This window comes from Podarcis raffonei, chromosome 1 (assembly GCF_027172205.1).
Source record: "Podarcis raffonei isolate rPodRaf1 chromosome 1, rPodRaf1.pri, whole genome shotgun sequence".
In the NCBI taxonomy this organism is placed as follows: Eukaryota; Metazoa; Chordata; class Lepidosauria; order Squamata; family Lacertidae; genus Podarcis; species Podarcis raffonei.
The window spans coordinates 17971768-17992182 of record NC_070602.1 but is presented as its reverse complement, the minus strand read 5'-3'; the positions used below and the strand labels follow the sequence as shown (position 1 = coordinate 17992182).

The 20415-nt window shown below is 39.5% G+C and overlaps 1 protein-coding gene across 4 annotated transcripts in view; it reads right to left on the bottom strand.

The window, feature by feature from the left end:
- Positions 1 to 1344: 1344 nt before the first annotated feature.
- The window catches only part of SETD3 (SET domain containing 3, actin histidine methyltransferase), a 47209-nt gene continuing 28138 nt past the window's right edge, over positions 1345 to 20415 (bottom strand). For all 4 annotated transcript variants that reach the window (XM_053375469.1, XM_053375474.1, XM_053375452.1 and 1 more), the window contains exons 7-13: positions 13296 to 13354; positions 11839 to 11953; positions 8269 to 8343; positions 5685 to 5851; positions 4779 to 4864; positions 3697 to 3857; positions 1345 to 2733 (exon numbers count right to left, since the gene is read on the bottom strand). In XM_053375469.1, the coding sequence (XP_053231444.1) occupies positions 2287 to 2733; positions 3697 to 3857; positions 4779 to 4864; positions 5685 to 5851; positions 8269 to 8343; positions 11839 to 11953; positions 13296 to 13354 (1110 nt within the window). In that variant the 3' untranslated portion in view covers positions 1345 to 2286. The remainder of the gene's footprint in view (positions 2734 to 3696; positions 3858 to 4778; positions 4865 to 5684; positions 5852 to 8268; positions 8344 to 11838; positions 11954 to 13295; positions 13355 to 20415) is intronic.

The following is a 20415-nucleotide window of genomic DNA, read 5'->3' as shown; positions in this document are numbered from 1 at the left end:
TTCAGACAAGCTTATAGATTACGGCTCGCCTGCCCCCAAGGTTCCAGATCTTTCCTGATCTGTGAGGAACTGCACAATTGTCTGGACCGTTAAAACCCAGGCTTTTTAGACCAGTAATGCTTCCTTCTAATTCCAAGGCTAAGATATTGGCAAAAAATTAAAGGTTGCAGTCAAAAGCATATAAAAAACCGAAGTGTCTCTTGACAATAGCAAGAACAAAACTAAAAAGGGCTATTTCAGTTTAGCTCTGTAGTTAAGCTCTAATCACCCACAGATGTCAATGGGATTTGGGCATGCCTAGCTTTCTCTGGGTTACATCCCAAACGAATAGGCTTTAGCTCATTGGTGGGGAACATACAGCCTTCCAACCTGATTAGTCAACAATATGGTCACTAAATATTGTAATATTTAGTAATAACGACTGAAGGAATTAATAAAGCACAATCTTAAATGCAATCCTATGCATGTTTACTCAGAAGTAAACCCCAATGTTTTCAATTTACTCTTACATAAGAAGGCACAGAATTGCAGGCTTAATGATGTCCTGAAAAACAACTGTGTCACACTCAGACTTTTTTTCATGGACATGTTGCTATTGCTGTTTTACTGGTTCTATGTTGCATTTTTCTTTTAGCAATATTGTTTATGTTGTACACAACCTTAGAGGGTTAAAAAAAAAAGCTGTTTAATAACGCTTATAAAAAAAAAAAACAAGTCCCAGAAGTTGGCCCACCAGGGTATTTAGGACTACCCACTTCCCCCAAGTGTGGGTTAAACCACAGAGCCTCGGACTTGCCGATCAGAAGGTCGGCGGTTCGAATCCCCGCGACGGGGTGAGCTCCCGTTGCTCGGCCCCAGCTCCTGTCTACCTAGCAGTTCAAAAGCACGTTAAAGTGCAAGTAGATAAATAGGTACCGCTCCAGCGGGAAGATAAACGGCGTTTCCGTGCACTGCTCTGGTTCGCCAGAAGCGGCTTAGTCATGCTGGCCACATGACTCGGAAGCTGTACTCCCTCAGCCAATAAAGTGAGATGAGCGCCGCAACCCCAGAGTCGGTCACGACTGGACCTAATGGTCAGGGGTCCCTTTACCTTTACTTCCCCCAAATTGGACACCATATAACATCAATACCTGACCTTTGAATCGCTTGTTGTCACATGATTTGAGAGGATAGTGCCCCACCCACACGCCAAAGCGGTCCACACTGGTGGGATCCAGTTCCTCTCACCCCTGCTGTGTGTATTCACAAATTCCCTTGTGGCCTGTGTAACCAGAATTGAAATCTAAGTCAATACGTCCAACGCTTATGCTCATGCAAAATGAATGAAATAGCAGCAGACACAAATTAATCAAGTTTTACTTTTAATAATTTTCTTAGTCAAAAGTGTAGCTTTGAAAATCTCTAGCTATTTGTGAAAATCTGAAAAGGTTGGGGAGCAGCCTCACTCTGAACAACACAGTTTGCATCTGGAGGCTGGGCTGAGCTGCTTCCAATCTCTTCCTTCACCAAATTAAACCAGTGCCATTTTGAAATTTTAAAAAAGTCAAGCCTTAAAAAATAATAATAAACAAACTGAGGATGTACTGTAGTTGCGCACTTTGATTTCAAGGATATGGTGGGGTGGGAAATTAAGTTTCTTGTACAGTAAACCAAACCACAAAATAAACGATAGTTCATAGAAACCACTGTATTTAGAATGTATTCTTAACGTGTGAAACCTAGTGAAAATAAGGTTGCCACCTTACATTTTTAAGGGTGTATCTACTTTTCAGTGCATCTACTCTTTTGTGCTGCTCTGATCTCTGCTTATGCCAAGTGGTCAGTCAGTCAAACTTGCCAGCTCCTTGGGCAAGAAAACAAGCTTTACATTTTAGAAGTCAGAGTAAACAGAACAGAAAGATAGCAGATAGTTGAACTCTTCCCTAGGAAGTAAACACGTTTTCCTAACCGAGGGCTGCACAATTCTCCAAAGGTACCACCTCTCTCATTTTTCCTGGACCCTAGTCCTCCAAAAGCAAGATGGCAATCTTAGTAGAAAAGGGATGCTAAATCTTTTAAATAACTTAAAAATCTTTTTTTATTATTATTATAAAGCAGCAAAAAACATTTTCCTCTGCAGAAAGAAGTGTTAGGAAACACACCAATGTAAATCACTGTTCGGAGAAGAAGAAGAAGAAGAAGAAGAAGAAGAAGAAGAAGAAGAAGAAGAAGAAGAAGAAGAAGAGGAGGAGGAGGAGAACACCTGTTAGTTTTCAATTTCACAATAAATTCAAAACTATTTTAGAGCTATTCTTTAACCTCATCAGTACTGTCTGAAGAAGATTCTTTGGCATCTTCAGTCTCTCTGTTACTTTCCTCTTGATTTAGATTTTCGTTTTCCGATTTGGTCCCGTTAAGCAAAGAATTGTCACCATTCACAAATCCGTTTGCTGCAACTTCTGCCCCAATGGCTTCCTCAATCTTTAAGTCCTCTTGATCCTCTGTCTCTTCGTCCAAGTTTCTCAAGACAATTGGGAGTCTTGAGTCTGCCACAGTATTCTCTAGTAAGGCAATATTACTCTCTTCATACTTGGGGAGGAGAACTCCTTCTGCCATTTGTTTGCCGTAGTACTCTCTGTTGGCGGCCGCACTCTTGACTGCTTTCTCCAAAATTTCTTTCTCTCCTAAGCGCAGTTTAATAGCCATTGTCGCGTGACAGGTAAGGTCATGCGTTTCCAAAAAAGATTTATCATCCTAAAAACAGAAATTGGGGAGGGGAGAAGAGAAGAGAATAAAACGTTGTGTATTCACCAAAATCTAAGCAGGGCTTTGGATTTTAACCATAAAGCTGTACTTCTGTAAGTGGTCAAAGGTACCAGTTTTTTACATTGCTGTATTAATCATAACAATGCCATTGTTATGCCAGGTCAAATGTAAAAATGAATGCAGTTATACATAGTGAAAGGTAGCAGCTGATAGGTGTTCTAGGCCTAAGAGACAGAGAGTAGAGTCATTAAAGTGAGCAGGTAATACTGAGTATGAAACAGTCTTGGAATCTTAAGTCAGTGGAGGTCTGAAAAAAAGGAAATGTTTGCAATTTGAAGACAAAAGAAGACAAAAGAGTTTCCATGCCCAGAAAGACATAGAGTAGCTGGAATGAGTGTGTCTGAAAAGTGGGTATAAATCATAAGCATTAAGAGGTCCATCCCTGCCTCCTCAACCCCAAAGTACTGCACACATACTAAAATATAATTTTTTTTCTCTCAGAAGCCCAGCATATGGGCTGTAGATCATGGTCCATTTCTGAATACAGTGGTACCTTGGGTTACATACGCTTTAGGTTACATACGCTTCAGGTTACAGATTCCGCTAACCCAGAAATAGTACCTCGGGTTAAGAACTTTGCTTCAGGATGAGAACAGAAATCGCGCAGCGCTTCAGGTTAAGAACAGTTTCAGGTTAAGAACGGACCTCCGGAACGAATTAAGTACGTAAGCAGAGGTACCACCATACAAAGTTCAGAAAACCTACAGTGCAGCAGCCAAATGATGAGCTTACACCTCTAAACACCTCTCAAGCACAAAGAATACGATTAACTCCTTTCTAGAGGAGAAAGGCACCAAAAGGGAATGTTTTAAAAAGATGAACTCATTCCTATGAGATTAGACCAAATATCCTGTTAGGTTGTAAGTACGAGCATGCTCTTAGAAGTCTTACCAAAATAGTGGTTTTGTAGGTTTTTAACAGAAGAGATGCCCTGGCTTCAAGGAATGTCCAAAGTTTCACCTCATTGTCCCAGCTCACTGGAAATTCAGAATTGCCAAGAGTGAAGATTCTGTCGATTGCATGCTCTCCTATCAAGTGTTCCTTCAGCTCATCTGTGAGGCGGAGAAAGGACAATCAGCAATTGCTCCATTTATTTTGGCCTCTGGAAGGCTAACAAAACCAAACCAATCATGAGCATTAGTAAGTGGACCTGTTGCTTTCTGAGTTCTTCAGAGCTGAAGCTCCAGACTTTACTGGTACAGAATCGATTCTCTAAATTCAAACAGAGAATTGTTCCATTTATTCTGGCCATCACCAAGTTCAATGTGATTTTCTTCCAGCTAAGTCTGTGAAAATATCACAGCCTAAGAAGGCTTCACCATCATAGAGTGTGTATTGTTCATAATTTTAAATTGTTGTGGTTTTAAATTGCTTTTATTTATTTCATCTTACAAACTCACCTTGAGAGGGTTTGTTTTTTTTTTGCATAAAGCGATAAATAAATACCTAACTAATGATCTTTTATTTGCAATTCCCCACCTTCCTCAATATAGCATCTCCAAGAGAAAAGAGGTATAAAAATCCTGAAGAATATATTTTGGCTTCCAAACTAGGCTTGTAAATAGCCACTTGTGTAATCAATTGTGACAAGTAAAATTTGCCTAGGTTGGTTACAGCATGGTGTTGATAATGCCAAGGTTGCAGGTTCAATCCTTGCATGGGACTGCTGTATATTCCTGCATTGCAGGGGGTTGGACTAGATGATCCTCAGGATCCCTTCCAACTCTAAAATTCTATAAAAGCTTTTGCAGACTGGAAAATAGTCTTTCCATATCTTCAATGTTCCATTAATGTCTACCAGAGGATGATATATATGGTCAAAAAGGCTAGGATTTTTTTTCTTTGGTGGGCTAGTAATTTCTCTGGAATTCTTTGGAGGGCTGAATTTTCTTTCCTTAATCCAATTTTGACCTTCAAACAATCGAACAAAATTTGATACAATTTTTCATAAAGGTGTTTGTTTGTTTTTTTACCTTCCGTCATGCAAAACACTCTAAGGAAAGCCAGAAGCTGGGCTGAGATTGGAGGCTCTGTTGCGTGCAAGGCAAACACACTAGAACTAAAAAAGAAAGTAAAAAAAGGGAGTAAGATGTCAGTCTTTGGTAGCTTGATTATGCGGTATGAAAATCCTTAATTTATAATATATTCTTATTATTGTAAAGTGAAGCTGTATAAGGGTCAATCCAATTTCTGAGCATTAAACTGAAGCTGTTCAAACTTTTCTCAGATAAAAATTGAGCAATTCCTCCTCTATAATAGATTAGTCAAGTATTACTTTACTATTACTTTATATAACTACCTAATAAAAATTGTGCATGCTTTCATTTACCACGTTAAGACCTATAGAAATCTCATTTCCAAGCTACAAAATATTAACACTTGCTCCCTTGACATACTGACCATCAGAAATTATTGAAAAATCCATCAGAAGAAAATCTATTCAATCTAGCAAGATGGCTAGTAATTCAACCAAAGAACACTGACTAGATATTGTACAATAGTCTGAATTAAAAAGATTATGGTTCAAAAGTAACAGTGTGTGTTTGGATTTATGGTTCAAAAATAAGGATGCTGAAAGCATTATAGGTCACAAATAGACCATGACAGTACTTTTATAATGAGGGGAAACAGAGAGCAAAAATAGCAAACCGGCATATTCTCTTGCCCTCCAACAGACAATTTATTCTAAAGATGTTGGTAAACGTGTCTCATAATCAGCAAACATGCTTAATAACAGCAATTTAAGATAACTATATAGGAGTGAGATATAATGTAGGCTCCACCTACTTTAATGAACAGCAGTTTTGCTATAATGTTCTACTTGACCTTACAGCTTGAAATGTTTCAATACAAAAACAGCGTCTTTCAATTTGACTTACGTTGGGATGCCAGCGCGAGCTAAGACCTCTGCCTTCATAGCATACAGCCTGTCACTTTTACTCACTCCAAGCTTTATTTTCACTCTGTCATGTGAATTATTATCAAAGAAAAACCCACTGTGGATCACAAATTCAGCATTTGACCGAGTGCCATAAAAAATGTAAATCTAGGAGGATGAAAAGAGAAGCGAAGGGACAGAAAAATAGCTTAGGATCAACTCATGGAATGACAAATTACACATTACACAACCCCCCCCCCATACTATAGTGCTGCAGACCACAATGCATATGAGAATGCTATCTTTAAATAACGGACAAGGCAAACTTTAACCCTAGGAACTACTTTTACTCAAACACTTTGGACGCTGTTCTAAACACAGAGACCTCTACCTGCATGTGCCCAAAGCTCCTCCATTGACCATCTTCAGAACTACATGCATTAGAAATAGAGAGCAACAGAATTCACACAGAAATGCAGCTTTTTCCAAAAAATGGTGTACCGTGAGCTGTCAAATGACTTGACCAATCAAAGAAAGAGAACACCTCACCTAAAAAGATGGCATTCACATTCTAAAGGGACCTCAAAATATTACTGGGTATTATTCCTGAACCGGGTTCCGTCTAACGGAGTTTGCTGATATTGCGCAGCGGGGGGCAGGGGGGGAGTTAACTGAGATTTTCCTTCTGCTTACCTTCCCAAGACCACTGAATGGAAGCCAGCTAGCCGAGAGACTCGAGGTCTACTCTATGTGTTAAATAACATTTAATTCTATAAATGTGTACTCTAGTTATCAGAACTGGTGCCCTATGATTAATTTTGGATAGTGCTCCCCCTTTTCAACAGATATCCAAGAGAATGCTTATCCTCTCTCCAGTGTGTCAACTCTGCTTCATCCTTCACCTCTGTCACATTCTGTTAGCCATCAGCGGATTATACTTGGTCTTTTTAATGGAAAAAGCAAAGATCACCTGAGCGGCAGGGGTGCAAAGTTTTTGCAAAACACCAAAGCTAGTAAGTTTTCCTAATAACTAGAAATGGAAACCTATGCCCACTAGTGAGAAGTGGGATCCAGGGTCGGTGTGACCCATTTCGCCACCAGCTCTGCCGGCACTGTTGCTGTGGCGCAGGCATCAGCATCAACTTCTAGTGAGATATTGCCAAAATATCGCAAGGTTTCTTATGATTTCGTCAAGATCTTGTGGCAAATTGGCATCAATGTTGACATTGCTTCGGAGGGCTGCCTGAGGCAGCTGCTTCACCCTGGCCCATAAGTGGGTGAGCCCTGTACTTGCTGGAATATTCTGGTCTGTTCCCCTCTTCATGGGGATGGAGGGGAAAGTCTTGTTGCTAGCCCACATACATATCAGTGTAAGGGTGCAGAGCATAGCGTATACCAAGAGGAAGGGAGCACAGTTGGGAAAGGAACAAAACAGAGACTCAGAGGAGGTAGGAACCAGGTCCCCCGAACAGCAGCACACATCAGTAGTAGAAGAAAATCTGCATCCTGATCTCGTTAGCAATTCACGTGCCAGTCACCATGTTGCTTTTCAGGTACTGGTGGCTAATGGATGCCTGGATTTTTGGACTCTAGAGAAGGGGGCATAATATTCTTGCCACTTTCCCCACATATATAAGTACCAAATTTAATTTAATTGTGTGCAAGTTTATGGGGACAAATGACCTAATTTCTTCTTTTCTTTATTAAATTTGTATACTGCCCGTCACCCGAAGATCCCAGGGCGGTTTGCAATGGACTATGAGAACATCCAATAATTTTACTTAATAATGTCGTTTGCTAAATTAGCAGCTGGGACATGTTTCAGAATTGCAAGAAATTTATGAGAAATTGTAAACCTATATGAAGCATCCACTTCAAGCTGTTGTGACAGGGTGGGGTATAAACAGCATTAACAAATAGCTCTTTATACTACATCACAGGGAAGTCCAAGAATTAATGGTCAACAGTAATAATGGACAACATGAATCGCAAGGATATTAGAAGTGAGCACTGAAGGCAGATATTGATGCCTGTTAAAAGGAGCTATACATCCCTTGGAGAATGGATCCTGACAGCTGAATTGGTTAGTGACATCATCTTTTATTTTCTGGACGGTTAAGTGGTAAGAAGTCAGAAAACAGCTGAATGTGAACTAAATAATGCCAAAGAGCAAAATGCTGAACAAACAATGGCTGCCCAGCTCATGATGCTCAGGTCAAGTATTTTAAATGCCCTCACCTACGTGAACATTTCTACCAATGTGCTATCATTCAAAACAAAAAATGGCTGAGTTACTCATGGCACAAGGTAAGGTTGCTTTAGATCAAGGCATTCTTCTTCCTTTGCAATGACAAATGCACTTTTTATGTTACAAAAAAGAGAGCTATCTATCCTCAGCCTTTATAACACATTTGTAAGGAATGCCTCATGGAACACGCCTAGTGAAAATTAACAAGACTCCTGAAGCTAAATTAGAATTGCGTGTATTTACTATCAATTGGATGCATCTGTACATGTATGAATTCTACACACGGAACTTCAAATGTTAAATCACACACACACACAAAAACACATCTCAAGATTACCTGTTCGTCAGCCTTAAAATCTTGAAGTGCTACACATTCACAACGGTCATCTTCCAAATTGTAGCCTGTAGTGATCTATACAGAGGATTCAAAAGAAAGAAGAAAAAGGTTCAGCATTTTATAGTTTAAGCTTGTTTGTATGAGCCTGATCTTCCTTTAAAGCAGGCACCCCCAAACTCGGCCCTCCAGATGTTTGGGGACTACAATTCCCATCATCCCTGACCACTGGTCCCGTTATCAAAACAGCCGGAGGGCCGAGTTTGGGGGTGTCTGCTTTAAAGGTTGTAAAATGACCACTACTTAAAAAATAACAAGAAGAAACAGCACCTACTACCCTGTAACAAAGTCAAGCCTCTTAGTCCTTGGGGAAGTTACCTTGTATTTCCCTTTCTTTTAGAGCAGTGATTGGGGAACCTGTGCCCATCCAGCTGTTGCTGGATTCCAACTCCCTTTAGCCCCAGCCAGCATGGCCAATGGTCAGGGATTATGGGAGTTGTAGTTTAGCAACATCTGGAGGGCCAGAGGCTCCCCAACCCTATTTTAAAGGCTGGTGAGAGTTTGGTCAGATAAAGATGGGGACAACATTTGCACACTTCCAGCTTGCAGGGACCTCACCTGTTCTCCAACAATTCTCAAATATTATAGAAAAGCTATAAAAAATGGCACCCTTCTAGACCACTTTGTGTTGGTCCTGAGTTGACCCCTCTCGCACATAACAGTGCTGTTGAGTTTCAAGTTACTCCCATGGGGTCCTCTGCAGCACTGCACTAAGAGAACTAGTTTCTGTCACACACTTCAACTCTCAGTGCATTTTTCATCACTCTAAATCAAAAAGAGGAGTGGATAACTGTGAATCTTTGGGGGATACTTTCTTCAGAGGACTCCAATTTATTTGCAAATAATCTCTTTATCTGAAACTTAGGTAATTATTCTTAGATGGTGATGGGATTTTGCTGTGGGAAGATGAAGAAGTTGCCACTTAACCATATTCCTTTTATCAAACCACAAGGACTAAAGTGGCTCATTATTAACATGGACACTGTCACACAATTTTATTTTCATAAAGCAGGAATGTTCTTGATAAATCAAGCTGTACAACACAGAAAACATACCAATCTCAAGGAACAGGCCTCCTACATAGTTGTGTCCTGAAGATGTGATTTGAAACAAAATCTACAGAGGTTTTCAATTGGGGCTGTAATGCTTACTTGAATAATCAGTTAAACCAACAGATTTAAAATCTTTTGATTGATTTAAAAGAGTGCCCTATTTAATCAGGCAGAAGAAGAAAAAGAAGGTTGCAGGTATCATCTTAGAGGAGATATTAATCTTATATCACATACAAGTGAATGCCTTTTCTAGTATGTTGCCTGCTCTCTGACACATGCCATCATCTAAACACAAAGGGAAAATGTTTTTCTTCTTCTTCAAACTAACACCTTTAATCAGAATACTTTAAATTGGATGACAATCAGTTTCAAGTGTTTCAGGGCTCTTTTAATGTTTCGATATACAGAATTTGTGGGAGGATGCCTGGTTTTATGGCATATGAAACTTGTTTTATGGGCTTTCATTTTCTCTTTCTTTTTTTTTAAAAAAGCTGTTCCCCTCATTCCCTAGTGGAATAGCTTCCTGCTTTTTTGTCCTTCTCAAAGGTTTCTCTTTTCCTTATATCATTTTTGTTTGTATACAAGTGTTCCAAACAAAAAAGCAGCTTGAAATTTGGGCATGTCGGATTTTTATGGTTCTATAAAAAAAATTTCCTCTTGTCCCAGGAGCTGAAAAGTGAGGCGAAACTATCCATGGGGGATCAAACCCATAAGGACTAGCACAGTAGTCCTAGCTAATCCCCAGCACCAACACCCAGGGGAAATATAGACTACAGTCTAGCAAGGGGGGAGCGGGGCTAGGAAAAGCAAATAGCCACAGCAAAGGGCTCTGAACCAAATAAAATCCAAAGAGCTAATGGACAGTTTTGATTTTGAGTATCAACCTGCCCACAACATTCATTGAGCTCAAGGGAAACATCCCCTTCTATATCAAAGGGACATGAAGAGTAAACCTTAAGACATGAAAAATAGGCCAATATATGCACAAAATGATGCATTAAGAAAACGTTTCATCAAAATGCAAACTTTGGGTCCGTCCCCCCTCCGAAAATGCTTAAACTCAATGTTACAGTGCTGGTCAGGTTTAGTTATAGGTCCCCACCACAGTTCATGGGCTGAGGGTGGAAGAGCAACAGATAGGAGGACTCCTCCCTTTATTACAGCTGGCTACATTCCAGCCATACAAATTATTGAGGTTTACATGAACGCACACTCTATCCAGGCAAAACTCATGCATATCATCCCAGTTCAAAGACACATCTACTCGGGCAAAGGCACTTGAAGGGGGCACACGGTAGGGATAGCGAGAGGCGTGGAGGAGCACCAGCCTGAGGGAATGCCAAGGGCTAGACAGAGAGGCTTGCGGGGCTGCATATGGACCTAGGCCTGAGATTGCTATATTATTATATTATAATGAAGGATTTCCCTGTGAGCTTAGCACAGCTCTGGCCTCTGATTCCATACTGATGCTCCATGAAATCCTGACTCACTGCATGAAAGCTGGAAGAGAGACGACCCTGCCTTCTTTGAAGTCTGCTGCAAAGTTGGTGCCGAGATGTTTCTCGATTCAGTCAGCTATAATGCATCTCTATTCTTGCTCTACCCCATGGACCTTTCTTCTTCTTCTTCTTCTTCCACAAGCTAAATAATAAAAGGCTCTTTTGGTTTTAGCTGGAACCGTGTCCATCCTGCTTTCTCTTGCTCCTGACACTACTAATTAGATCATCCTGCTCCAAGAACTCTGTCAAGAATACTGTCTTCATGTATTTCTCATTGTTATTTTCTAGCGGTATTGTGACTTGACAGTCAAACTGGTTGCTGGTGCTGCCAGAGGTTTAGAGCCTACTGGACGGAGAGGATCATCATGCAACAAGCCCATCATTACTAGTATTAATACTATAGAAAAACAGAGATACAAGAGATCCATCAGCTGGTATCAAACATCATAGCTCGAGAAAGGAGGCAACATATCTTTGTTTTTACTGCAGATTTCAATAAAGACAACTTCTGCACAAAGCAGTTCCTTTGCACATACTTTCTCCTCCCAGCAAAACTTGTATTGATGATTTTGATCCTCAACATTATATTGTACTTCTCCTCCTGTCTAGCTATTAGTTTTAAGGTGGTAAGGTCCTCTGAAACGAACATTTGCATCCCCAAATCAACACCTTCCATGCCTAGAGGGTGCCCCCCATTCTGCTGCTTACTATTGGAATTCTTTTACCTCCGAGTGTCTGGCTCCTTCTCTTGTATGTTAAACACCTGTTAAAAATATCTCCTTCGTCCTGACATATTTAGAGTTATCTTGTCAACCTGAGACATATCCATTATCCCAGGGATAGCCACTGTGGATTAGTCAATGTGCTATTGGACTGACACTCTCTCTCTCTCTCTCTCTCTCTCTCTCTCTCTCTCTCACACACACACACACACACACACACACCAACAACACTGTTCTTACCAGCCCATTGGTGTGATTACACATGTCCCATAAAGGAATCAGTGCTAAGGTAACCCGGGAACCATCCTCAGCAGGAATCTGGTTTTGTCGTGTCATGACAGAGGAAACTGCCCATCTACAAGACAAAATACTCAGTTTAGTGAAAGCCATAGATAGACAAAAAGTTCCAATTCAGATTATAATCCTTCCCAACTTTCTGCCAATAGCAGAAGAAAAAAATCTTTTCTTAGTACCAACCAGTCGGGTGAAAAGACATATTGTTAGAATTGAACAGGGTGCCTCTGAGCACATTAAGAGCCAAGGAATAGCTGTTCAGTACAAGAACTGAAATGGGTTCACAGTTCTTTCAGAAGAACATCATTCTTTCTCCATTTCAGCAGCCTAGATATTTTTTTGGGGGGTGTGTGTGTCATTTTGCTTCCTGTTGCTACTGTAAAACAATTGGGAATCAGAATCCCTTGCCAATCTACTGTCTTCTGTCCACTTATGCTGACCTTTAAAGCTATATACAGCCTTGGCCCTTGAAGGAGCATCTCCACCCCCATTGTCCAGCCCAGACACTGAGGTCCACCTCTGAAGGCCTTCTGGCAGTAACTTCACTATGAGAAGTGAAGTTACAGGGAACTAGGCAGAGGGCCTTCTCAGTAATGGTGCCACCCTGTGAAGCACCCTCCCATCAGATGTCTACGAGATAAATGACTATATGACTTCTAGAAGACATCTGAAGGCAGCCCTGTATAAGGAAGCTTTTAATGACTTATGGTTCATTGTATTTCAAATATTTTGTTGGAAGCCACCAAAAGTGGCTGGGGCAATCTAGTCGGATGGGAGGGGACTAATAATAACATTATTGTTGTTGTTAATAATAGTAGTAGTAATAATAATAATAATAATAATAATAATAATAATAATAAATCACTTGCAGTATCTATCTTTTGAAAACCTAAAGGAATGTGGGACAGACTAAGCAAACAAACAAGTTGTATCCAGTTTTGCTTAATGTATTGGTTTGATGTGACAGGTCAATAATAAGTCAGAAAATTAAGATAATTTATCTGGGAGTCAATTCAGACATAGCAAGACTTCTATGAATGTTATTCCTTTTCTTACAAAGCATGCTCCAGCATATATATCTATATATATATGGTCTTACTTTTGTTTTAACAGATACCAGAGTATTAAACAGTAACTGTGGGCCAAGGCCAATTAAAAAAGTAATATAAAGCATTAAGAAAAGTAATACAACAGCATTTAGAAACAACCATTAACTAATGCTAACTGGTTAGCTATAAAACTTTTGATGTTAAAATCTAGATGGCTAAATTAATTATATTCTCTGATCTGTAATATAACTACTATGGCTGGACCAGGGATTCATGATTAATAACTTGATTATTTTCTAGGGAAGCATTTGAAGGCATTTAACAACCCACTTTTATATAAAAAGGGAAACCAACCTGTAATCATCATAAGTGAAAGAATCCTTTAATGGCAGTTTGCTGGCATTAGGATGGGTCTGAGAAATAAGAGGATTCAGAGAAGAGTTGAAAAGGAAAAACAAAACAAAAAACAACAACCAGAAATCAGTCAGCAGAATTTCATTATTTAGCTGCCTAACAGATCCTAACAAGAGCCAAATGAAGCAGGAGGCGTCCAGCCGCGCTACAGAGGGATCATCATGCTATTATGCTCTCATACATCACTGTCAACTTAATTTGTTGTGCCCAGCAGCCGCTATAAATCTGTTTCTTCATATTTCAAAGACTGGAACCCACAACATCACACACACACACTTTTAAGGTGGACTCCCATCTCCACGCCACACATAAAAACTTGACTGAGAAAAAGCTTGTCCCAATTATTTTCTTTTCTTAACCTGAAACGTTAATTCTATGTTCTCCTTAGTCACACTTTAGGGGTGAATGTATTTTAAGCATCTCTCTTCCCTTATATCCATGGTTCTTTTCTTTTTTAAATAATAATAATCAGACGTTACATATACCTCGCGAGTCATAATACATTTAAATGTTGAAGCAGTTATGGTCACATGCATAGGCTATATAATTATATTTTGGACATAACACATGTTAAAGGCTGCACACCTCTGCAACTTACAAGGCAGTAAGCCCTATTGGGATGAATGGAATTAAGCTCTGAGTAACCATGCTTAGAATTGGGAACGTAGGAAGCTGACTATCGGTCCCTCTACTTCAGTGTTGTCTATGCTGACTGGCAGGGACTCTCTAGGATTTGGGATGGAGTCTCTCTGGTCTTCTCTGATCTAGTGGAGGGGAAACCAAGGCGGGTAACAAGGAAAGCCTCTTCCCATCTATGTGAAGGAAATGTGAACTTGTCATTACTACTCCTGGGATCTCACTCTGGGGTTGGGTTGAAATACTCCGCATCTGTTGGGAAAAGAATTCTGAGCAGGGAGGGGTTGTTTGTTTGCATTAACCCTCCCCTCCCCCGGATAGCTCTGCATGAGACTCTTAATCTTAGGGTTGTGGGTTTGAGTCCCATGTGTTGGGTGAAAGATTCCTGCATTGCAGGGGGTTGGACTAGATGGTCCTAAAGGTCCCTTCCAACTCCGCAAATCTAAATCTAAAATCTCTCCCTTTGGGAAGGAGCTCATAACATGCCTGGTGCCTGCTGCTCAGCCAGCCCCAGAAAGAGGAAGCTCAACGACTTTGGGGGTGTCTTAGGAATTTTACTTTCTGAAATATGGCAAGCCTAGCTTAATTATTATGAGGAAATAAGAATGATTTAAAAGAGGAATTAATTACACAGAACTAGCCTCTCGTTTCTGGCCAACCGACTTCCAAGTACTTCCAAGGCCACTTTGCCTTATGCACTTTAAAACACAGTAGCTAAAAAGAATCATAGCCTTTTGAACATGCTTAAAAAAACCCCTTTCCCCTCTTAAGAGATTGAGAGCCATTAACAGTATCATTTTAATATTCCATTTCAATTACAGTTGAATAGGCAGGTTTCAGTAAGTGATCAAATGAATGGTTATTTCTAATGATACAAATGAGTTTTGCTTGGATGTATCTTTGCAACACTGTTAATGCAAGGAGCTCTATGTAGTGTGCTCCTTTTTTCTTTTTTTTTACTCTTGATGCATTAGCATCACAAGTGCATGGTAATTTATCATCTCTCACAGTAATGTACTTGCTGGCACTGTGTGCAGGACAGTAGGGGATGAGGTAAAAGTGGCTCAAACCGTAAATCAATTAGAAAACAAAAGCTTGTGCTCAGTGCACAATTTTAGGCAAATTATATATTACAAAAGACTGCCAATTGGGTGTTATGTCCCAGGTGTCTGCTCTCTCCAACCCCTTAAATTAGCCCTATGGATGGACTAGCTCTGAAAACCACGGCTCTCTCAACTAATAAAAAATAAGTGATTTGGTTTACATGCAAAATTTCATTTCAGACTATTTTAGTTGCATATTCTCAGAATAATTTGTGTTAAGCTCAGTGTCACAATTTAGGAAAGTCATTATCACCAGTCTCATTATAAATCAAAAAGCATATTGAAATCAAAACCAAGCACATAATTTTTCAGTTATCCCGTTTTTGCTGTTTGACAATGTGGGCATTGATACAGTGAAAATATATAATTCAAGGTTACACAAATGGTCCAATTTTGGTAAAAGTTACCTTGACAAGTACAAAATGTTCACAGATAACTGGTTATTAATTTGCTTAGATATTTTGCATTGACATGGCGGGGAAAAACACATTAGAAAGCCAACATCTTGTTTTGTTATGGGCAAACCCTTTTTGAAAATACCTATGGACATCATAAAACAACCTTAGACAAAAAGTGCTGTTATTGTACATTATTTTTGTGTAACAATTCAACTAAGAAAAGGGCTCTTCCAGCTAAGCGGTCATACTCTTTGGTTAAGATCGCTCTGAAGCAAAAATGGGATTGCTAGAATGGCTATGACTCCACCTACTGGCACCAAACTGAAACACATTTAATACAAAATACAGCCTTAGAACTCTTGTCTTAAAAACATGCAGAAGGGCAATTTTCTTCAAGATGGAATTTAACATTGATTAAATATAGATGATCAGATTACTTCACCACAGACTGCAAGAAGGTAACTTTTGCAGAGAATGAAAGCTCACACAGACCTTATTGTTTTGAAATCTATGTTTATCCAGTAAAAAACGACGACAAAAACGTAAACGATGTTGGCTTACAGAAAATTAAAAATTGACCTTGTTTTTGTTTTCATTATTATGATTTTTTAAAACAACAGCAGCAGCTCTTTAAACAAGACAAATATACAACTGATTCCGATGTCACATTAAACCAGAATTCACCTAATAAACCCGGTCAGTGGAAGCTCTGTTTGCACAATGGGACTTTCAACCACAAAACCAATTGGCTGAGGGGGTCAGGGGAACCCCAAGAACAATGCATGAGGCGAGGGGGGATTGTTCTGTCCAGCAAGCTGCCAGTACTGCAAAGCTGACTTCCACCCTAATATTCAACTGTGGCTTAATGATTCCCTGCTTTGCTCTACGTATGCCCATGCCAAACCACAAGCTTGTTGTGTCCTTTGAACTAGGGCTCTACAAACAAACCACGAGCCATGGCCCAAGTTTGTTATCAAGTGATTGCTACATTGCAGGGGGTTGTATTAGATGACCCTTCCAACTCTACAATTCTGACTCCAATGCAACAAAGCAAGGCTTGTGGCTTTTTGCAGCCACGATCGAGGGAAGAGTGAAATGGGAATTCTGAGTAGTGTTATACATGAACTATGGTTTAATATGACATTCAAATATATAGTCGTACCTCGGAAGTCAAACGGAATATGTTCCGGAAGTCCGTTCGACTTCCAAAACGTTTGGAAACCAACGAAGCTCCTGCAGCCAATCGGAAGCTGCAGAAGCCGCGTCGGACATTCGGGTTCCAAAGAACGTTTGCAAACCGGAACACTCACTTCTGGGTTTGTGGGATTTGGGAGCCAAAACGTTCGACTCACAAGGCAATCGACTCCTGAGGTACGACTGTATCCATAAAGTCACTTAAAAGCCTTGTACTGAACAGACCAATTTAACCTCACGAAAAAAGGAGCAGATCACTGCCTCGGGAAAATCACCACTAACTAGCTTCACATGCTAGCGGGTTCATGAACAGAGGAAGCCTAGAGTAGAGCCTCAATACATAGAAACTTGCCTATTACCATCTCAGGCTATGCAAATGGGTATTTCCTAAGATATTTTGGTCCAGGACATAATCTTAACAGTACATGCTCATTAAAAACATGCAATCTACATATCCACTCTGTGCCATGGGTAACCAACATGGTTCCCTTCAGATGATGTGGACTACAACTCCCATCATCCCTCAACGCTGGTCATGACTAGGGCTGAAGTGATGAGTTGTAGTCCAAAATCTGGAGAGCATCATTTCAGTTGTCCCTGCCCTAAGGGACTATGTGGCCCATGTGTAAATGCTATGTTTGTCATCCCTTGGTTACTAACCTGATTCCAGCGCCTTCTCAGTATTTTCTCATTTCCTGCCCCAAACCATACAAATTCATCAAACACTGCCCATAGAAGAAAGTTGCAACAGAATGCAAACTTGATTATGCATTTTGAAGTGTATGCTTTGCCCATAAAGGTATTATTTCAAGGAGGAAAACATAGGACTTCTCAATCTGTGGATGCACATTTATAGTTCCAGTTTTATCCTGGTTGTGTTGCCGATACTAAAATAGCACTGAAAGTGGACACATTCCGTATCTAACACAATTGGTGTTTAATAATGTGTTAAATGGCAAAAACTAAAAATGATCAGGGAAAATAAAAGTCAACAGCTTTATACAATGTTTTCGAAAGCCATCTGTACCTTTTAAGATACTTTTTTCAAAGGAAATTTCCTTATTTGTACAGTTCCAGAAATCAAGCTCTACTCTTAATGGAGCACAGGAAACAATACTGAATTATAATACAAAATGATTACTGTTTCACAGCAAAATATACGTGTTTAGAGAATTGTGTTATAAAGAAATTAATTGCTGAATTTCTGAGAATGCTTTCCAGAGTTTTAAAGTATGTTGGCATATCTCTGCTGAAGTGACCAAGAGAAGAATACTCTGATTAAAAAATCGATTTAGCATGCAGCTTCTCTTTACAGTCCCTCGGTAAAAATGAAATCTCCCTAACAAACACTTAATAAAACCTGTCAATATATCTAGAAAGAAAAATGACACAAATGCATTAAGTATTAAATACCCTTGGAAAAAGTCACATATTCCATGAATTTTTGATGTACTATCTTGACATTAATGTAAAACCTTGATATTTATAATTGACAGATATTTAATAAAGTATAGAATATGGCTGCTGCAGAGCATGCAAATTTTTCAGGTTGATCAAAAAGAGATAGACACTTATTCAAATGAAGCAACCAGTTGATAAATGGCAAAAATCAGATCTTTTAAGTTCATGCTTCCTTAGCTTTAGAAACAGTATTACATTCACTTTATTTTAGTCAACTCTGAATATGTAGCAGACTTCTAAAAAAATGCAAATGGGAACATTAGGACAAATGCTTAATTGAAAAGCACACACTGCCGTTTTATTGGACTAGTAATAAGACTATTTACATGGATATTTGTAAACAATGAAAGGTTTGAAGATGGGAAATTTAATTCTAATAGATGGTGAATCAAGAGACCATGGCATGCAGTACAACCCTATGTATGTCTACTTCAATCGCTAGGATCATGGTCAGCTCCATTTGCTTAATAATTTATCCAGATTATAACTAACACTTTAACACATACAGAAAGGTAGCCGTGTTGGTCTGCCATAGTCAAAACAAAAAATTTTTTTCCTTCCAGTAGCACCTTAAAGACCAACTAAGTTAGTTCTTGGTATGAGCTTTCGTGTGCATGCACACTTCTTCAGATACACTGAAACAGAAGTATGTTGGCATATCTCTGCTGAAGTGACCAAGAGAAGAATACTCTGATTAAAAAATCGATTTAGCATGCAGCTTCTCTTTACAGTCCCTCGGTAAAAATGAAATCTCCCTAACATACCTTCTGTTTCAGTGTATCTGAAGAAGTGTGCATGCATACGAAAGCTCATACCAAGAACTAACTTAGTTGGTCTTTAAGGTGCTACTGGAAGGAAAAAAAATTTTTGTTTTGACTTTAACACATAGCTAGGCAATTCCATAACTGACATAGTGAAGAGTTCACATGCCACCTTGAAAAATATATTATCACCTCTTCTCCTGTCAATGGAAGCCTTGCTCTTAATTATTCCAATTTTACAAATAGATTAGCGCAGAGAAAAACAAAAAGAGAAGGAAGGAGAGAACAAGAGCAACACTGAAATGTGCCTGTATTTAAATATCAGCTGCCACTTGCATTGCTGTTTAATGCATTGCATGAGCAATCAGAAAACTACCTTCAACTGTTTTCCTGCAGCGAGTAATGGCACTGCAGAATCTGGATTGAGTTCATTCCTGTATTAATAGCGCACACATGCATCTGAGTTCACTGACCAGTTAATGTTAACTGTATGCTGTAGAATATGATGGCTGCCAGAAGAGGCCTTCAGAAGTCCATGTCTTCACATGAGCTTAATTTGCTGGTGAAAAGAATCCATACATTAATTCTCATCTTTCCAACAGCCACAAGGAATCCCTGAACGGCACCAAGATGAGGTTATTTTCTTTGTATAGTCTCAACGTGGGTTATACTTAAGACCTTTGTGGCAAAAAAGCAAGGGGACTTTAAGGTACTTAGAGGCTTAAGATTTTCACCTTGTTAAGTTGCATGTCTTTGAACACAGAGCTCAAGGCTTTTTTCCCCCTTTTGACCAAGCACAATGCTTTGCTGCCTCATTCTCAGTGGTCTCCCCTTTATCCTAATGAGATCTCTTTTCCTCAGCCCCGTCCTATTAATAGGCAGGAGGGGGAGGAGAGATCTCATTAACAATCAGACTGGATGCTACATGATGATTTCAGGCCAACGTGTAAAGCGTGCAGAAAAAAAACAAGCATGTGCCATGCATGTGCATAAGGCTTGCTGCAGTAAAATCTATCAGCACTTTCTGGCCGCTATTGCTCTGTCAGCCACAAAAAACCTTTGAAGCAAACAGCTCTAAGAGAACCTCTTCTCTCTAAAGTTGCTGTAACTGCAAGTCCTGTTAAACAAATAAATAACAGAAAAAGCAGATCTGCAACATTTGATTAATAAGGTACATTGGTTGATGAAGTAACTGTTTCAATATGAGTACAATACATCAAGTGGCAAGAAGAGGTATCTTAGAAGAGGCATCATCACTCCTTTTATTAGAGGCATTCCCACTCTTCTTTCACGTGGAAGCAGAATGCCTCTTCTAAACTGATACAACACATATGTACATCCACTTTAAACTATTTTATTCCTATGCAGCTTTAACCAATCAACTAAAACTCAGCTGATTAAATCAGCTGTTCCCCTGATTAGGTAATAGCCGTATCAAAAAGAAACTCACCTGGTTTGAGTGCTTTCAAATTAAGTAATGTGTACTAGGATAACTGAAATTATGTTT